Source organism: Crocuta crocuta, unplaced genomic scaffold, assembly GCF_008692635.1.
Source record: "Crocuta crocuta isolate KB4526 unplaced genomic scaffold, BGI_CrCroc_1.0 scaffold31, whole genome shotgun sequence".
Lineage (NCBI taxonomy): Eukaryota > Metazoa > Chordata > Mammalia > Carnivora > Hyaenidae > Crocuta > Crocuta crocuta.
In genome coordinates, this window is record NW_027528362.1 from 6,139,661 (window position 1) to 6,144,949 (window position 5,289).

General features: G+C 46.0%; 1 protein-coding gene across 1 annotated transcript in view; it reads left to right on the forward strand.

The window, feature by feature from the left end:
* Positions 1-306: 306 nt before the first annotated feature.
* TPP2 (tripeptidyl peptidase 2) overlaps positions 307-5,289 on the forward strand; it is a 65,168-nt gene continuing 60,185 nt past the window's right edge. The window contains exons 1-2 of the mRNA XM_077753966.1: positions 307-612; positions 1,447-1,575. Coding sequence (XP_077610092.1) covers positions 307-612; positions 1,447-1,575 — 435 coding nt within the window. The remainder of the gene's footprint in view (positions 613-1,446; positions 1,576-5,289) is intronic.

Consider the following 5,289-nt stretch of genomic DNA (forward strand, 5'->3'; position numbering starts at 1 on the left):
AATGCTGAGCAGTTCGTGTCAGATCACTCAGTAATTAAATCTGTATCGAGCACCAACCAGGCACTGCCAGGTTTGGGGGAATTTGGTGAATAAAATAGACCTAGTCCTTGCCGTTATGGAACTTCTCTTCTAATAGTGGAGACAGATGAGGAATCAGCTGACGGTAGAATTACAGATTCTGGTGAAGGAAACCAGGCCTGGTGAGGAGGAATAAGGCTCAGGTTTCGAGTGGCCACTACCCACAGAAGAGCTCATCGGGGTGGCTCTCTGAGGAGGTGACGTTTTAGTAGAAGGCCAAAAGATGAGATGGAGATTTTTCTGGAACAGCTCAAGGGACGGAGGATCCCAGGCGGAGGACTGGGTGCACAGAGCCATAAGGCAGGGGGAGGTTGGCGCGTGGCAGGAACTGAAAGGCCAGCGCGGCTACGGTGGGCCAGGGCCAGGGCCGGGGCCGGGCCGGTTGCTCAGGCTTCCGTGCTGAGTGTGGGAGACCGGCGGGGGGCGGGGAGGCTGGCGCTGCCGTCCCACAGCTCGTCGTACTTCTGGTGCGAGGCCGAGAATGGACCTGGGAGACCTGGAAGAGCATCAGCAGGAGGTGGTGGTGGGGAGAGGGTCAGGGTCAGAGTCAGGATAGTGATGGTGACAGTCCAGAGAAGGTGGACTGGAACTGTGTTTTAGAGGTAGAATGAAGATGACTTCCTAACAGGTTTCATGTCAGGAGTAAACCAGAGTAAAGACTTCAAGAAGGACTTTGAACTTTCGAGTTTGGGCAGCCGGATGTGTGCTGATTCCTGAGATGGCCAGAGCCTGGAGAGAAGTAATTTGGATGTTCAGTCTGAACTTTGGGCTTACTAAGTTTGAGTGCTAGTGAGCATCCTATAGTTAAATGTCCTTACATGTTTTCACCCTAAAGTTTTGTGCTTGTCCAGCCCAAAGCTCACCTTGTTCAGATCTTTTCTCAGATGTTACCTTCTCACTGAGGTCTTTCTTGACCAACCTCGTTACTGAAAACCCCACGCGACATCCTTTTTCTGCTCAATTTTTCTCCATAATAATTATCACCATCTGGCATGTTGGGTATTTGACATGTTAATTGACTGAGTAGAACAGAAAACCTGGGAGATCAGGGACTTCTGTTTATTGATGATTACTGTGTGTATCCCCAACACCTAAAAGAGTGAGTATGGTAAATGCTTAATAAATATGTATTAACTATGTAAAATCACTTAAAAGATTCTTTGTTTTCCATGACTAATTTTTTGGTAAGTATCTGTCCAGCTTTTGGCTTAAAACAATTCAGTTTTCTTTTTTAAATGAATGCAGATTTTATGGGATATTTTATGTATGTGTACATGTGTGTGCACCTACATGGGGGTTGGCATTGTTTTTTATAATGATTAAAAATTAAATCTGTAATTCATATTTCAATTATCCCTTAATTTTCAGGTCACAACTGATGGAAAACCAAAAATCATCGATATCATTGATACAACAGGAAGTGGTGATGTGAATACTGCCACAGTGGTAGAACCCAAAGATGGTGAGATTATTGGTCTTTCAGGAAGAGTGCTCAAGGTTAGAGCCTTAATCTTTTCATCAAAATTTAATTTTTCCTTTTTTTCTACTGTTGCCTCTGAGGCATTAGTGTTTCTAGCTTCTTTTGACTGGTAGGTTACTGGTTACCTTTTACTGTTTAACACGTCACCCCCAAAACTTCATGGTTTAATACAACAAACATTGATTATCTCACAATTTCTGTGTGTCAGTAAGCTGGGTGTCATTTAGTTGGGTGCCTCTTATTTAAGATCAATCCTGAGCTTGGCCAGGGATGCGGTTTAATCTGAAGGCTCAGCCTGAGTGGGGACGGGGAGTCTGTTGCCGGCTCACTCAGGTGCTTCATTGGCAGCTTTGCTTCCTCTCCACGGGGCTGCTGCACCCCATGCAGCTGTCTTCCCCCTGGCTGAGTAGTCCGGGGGAGTGCCCAAGATGGAGGCCATGGTCTTTTCACATGTTAGCCTGGGAATTGACACCCCATCACTTCTGCCATTTTGTTTTCATTAGAAATGAGCCATGAAATCCAGCACACAGTTAAAGGGGAAGGGAATTTTATGAGAGCATGAGCACCCGGGGCCATCTAAGAAGTCAGTTGTTTTGTTGTTTGATAGTGGGCTTAGAGTTGGGATATATTTTTCAGTGTGGTTGCCAAATTCTAAAAATTTTAAATTTTGGATAGAAATAAGAATAAGTGACCAGATTACAGTTTTGCCTTCATTGTTTCCTGTCCCTTCTGAGAACTTGAACATGAAATATTTAGGATTTAATCATTGTGGACCTAAGTGACTGGCTTTATGTTACTCCGTGTGTTTGGTAGAAGGGTGAGCTAACATAAATGATTTGAACGCTAACAAAGCAGTTTGTGAGATGTTAGCTAATGAGCTTGTAGATGGCAAGATCTGTGGTTCGGTATTCTTATTTTCTAAACCAATAAACAGAATTAGTTTGGAAAATGAATTTGTATTTGTGTTTAAAGAGCTATATTTAACTCTGGCCATCTTTTACCATCTCTCTTAATTATGTTTAGGCATCGTCTTCTGGATACGATTATTGTGGCCATGGGTTAGTTTCTGTGCTATGTTGTGAGGTGACACAAATTCAGCTGCTTAAAGCTACATACGTTCAGGGGCACCTGGGTGGCTTAGTCGGTTGAGCGTCCGACTTTCGCTTAGGTCATGATCTCGCGGTTCGTGGGTTCTAGCCCCACGTCGGGCTCTGTGCTGACTGCCAGCTCAGAGCCTGGAGCCTATTTCAGAGTCTGTATCTCCCTCTCTCTCTGACCCTCCCCTACTCACGCTGTCTCTCTCTCTCTCTCTCTCTCTCGTAGAAATAAATAAAAATATTTAAAAAAAAAAACTACATACGTTCCTGCTTTTATTATTTCACTGTTTCCATGGTTCAGGAATAGCACTGCTTTTTGTGGTTCTTGGTGAGTGTCTCACAAAATTGTACTCAGGTGCTGGTTGGACCTGTGGCCTCATCTGAGGCTCGGGATCTTCCTCCAGCTTCGCATGGTTGTTGGAGGAATTCATTTTTCTTGCAGCTGTTTAGCTCCCAAACAGTTTGCTTCTTCAGGGCCAGCAGGAGAATCTCTCTCTGACCTTTGGGATGGCCCCAGTGTCTCTTTTAAGAAGCCCACCTGATTAGGTCAGGCTCACCAGGGCAATCTCCCTTTTTTATAAAATCAGTCACCTGATTAGAGGCCTTAATTGTATCTGCACAGTCCCTTCCCCCTTGCTATATCACTTACCGTAATACAGTCACAGGAGCGATCGTCACAGACCCTGCCTTTCCTAAGGAGAGAGGACTATACAAGGGCACCTGTCATCTTGAGAATCTGCCTACCACAGGCCAACAGCAGGCATTAACTTCCAGGACCGAATTGTTTATATGACCCCAAAAGTCCTGTGTTGAAGCCCTAACACCCGATTCCATGGTATTTGGAGATGGTCTTGGGTTAGAGGACCTCGTAAGGGCGAGTCCCTCATGACGGGATTAGTCCGTTCTCTCTCTGTCTCTCTCTCGCTGCCGTGTGAGGATACAGTGAGAAAGCTCTGCCTGCAGGTTAGGAGGAATCTCCCCAGAACCTGACCGTGCTGGCCCCCTGATCCCATGGCCCAGCCTTCAGACCTGAGGACATAAATTTCTGGTGGTGAAGTCACTCAGTAGGGTCTATGGTGTTTTCTTATGGTGCCCAAGGTAAGACACCATGTGCCTTAAAAAAAATTTTTTTTATTAAAGGTTGTAAACCAGGGGGAAAGGAATTTCTGCACATCTGCATTACTCTAAGGTTTTGCCTGCCTTCCCCAAGTCTACGTTGTTATTTAGACTATGTTTCAGAGAGGACACATGGGAGTCCTGTGAGTTACGTTGCTCTGGGAAATTGGGGAACACTCCTAGCAAGTTCCAAAGATTTAGAATCCCGTAGAGTTTTGTCCTCAACTGTTGTTCTTTTTTGTAAGTTTATTTTATGAGAGAGGAGAGCGAGTGAGCGAGCGCATGAGCAGGGGGAGAGGCGAAGAGAGAGAGAATCCCAAGTAGGCTCCACGTATTGGGGAACCCGACATGGGGCTCGAACCCATGAACTGTAAGGTCATGAACTGAGCTGAAATCAAGAGTCAGATGCATAACAGACTGAGCCACCAGGCGCTCACTCAGTTGTTTGTTTTAAATAGGTGTGGGAGCCTGTGCTTTAAGCCGCATGGACTGATAACAGCACTGGTGGTCAAAGGTAGAGTAGACGCACCGTGCACATGCTATGAGATAAGAGCAGAAGATCGATAGATTGATACTTAAATCTTTTCTCAACCTGATGACCTGTTTCTCTACCTCTGCTGTTTTCTCAGCCCATCAGTATAGTGGGAGGTTTTAACTTAATTTTTTTTGTATTCAGTATGTCTTCAGAGAAATACTTGTACAAGGCTTCTTTTTTTTTTTTTAAGTGTTTAACATTTCTTTTTTGAGAGGGTGGGAGCAGGGGAGGACAGAGAGAGAGAGGGAGTCCCCGAATTCAAAGCAGGCTCCAGGCTCTGAGCTCGCTGTCAGCACAGAGCCCAACGCACGGCTCGAACCCACGAGCTGCGAGGTGACCTGAGCTGAAGTCGGCCGCTTAACCGACTGAGCCCCCCAGGCGCGCGTGTACAGGCTTCGGCAGGAGAAGCTGAGCGCCCTGCTCTCCCTCCCCCTTCACCGCCACTTCCCGCTCCCCGAGAGAGAGGTCTTTGCTGTTCCATTTTCTTCAGGGTTTTAAGTAGCATGTTGATTCTTTTTAGTTCCTGAACTTTTTCCTGTGGAATGAGCACTGAGAGAAGCGAGTTCCCCTTTCAGGTCTTCCGTCTCTGAGAAGCTCTCTGGCGTGGTCTCTGGGGCTCTGCCTTGCGCTGGCTTTGCTCTTCCGTCTGGAATCCTGTTAACTGGCCATTAGACCTCTTGAGCGGATCTTCCAAGTTTCTCCTGTTTTTCCACCTTTATTGCTTGTGTTTTTTTCCTTCCTGAGAGACTTCTAGGATTTCTCAGCCTTCTTTTCTAACCCTTGCATTGAATATTGTTAATTTTTGCCTATGATTTTTAAATGCGAGTGTGTTCACGCTCACGCAGAGCATAGCTTCGGGTCCCGTCTGCAACATCGTATCTGAGAACGTTGTCTAAACATTTTTTTCGAGTTTCTTCATCCTCTCTTTCCCCCCCTTCCTCTCCCTCCCGTTCTCCTCTCCCCTCCCCTTTCTCTTCCTCCTC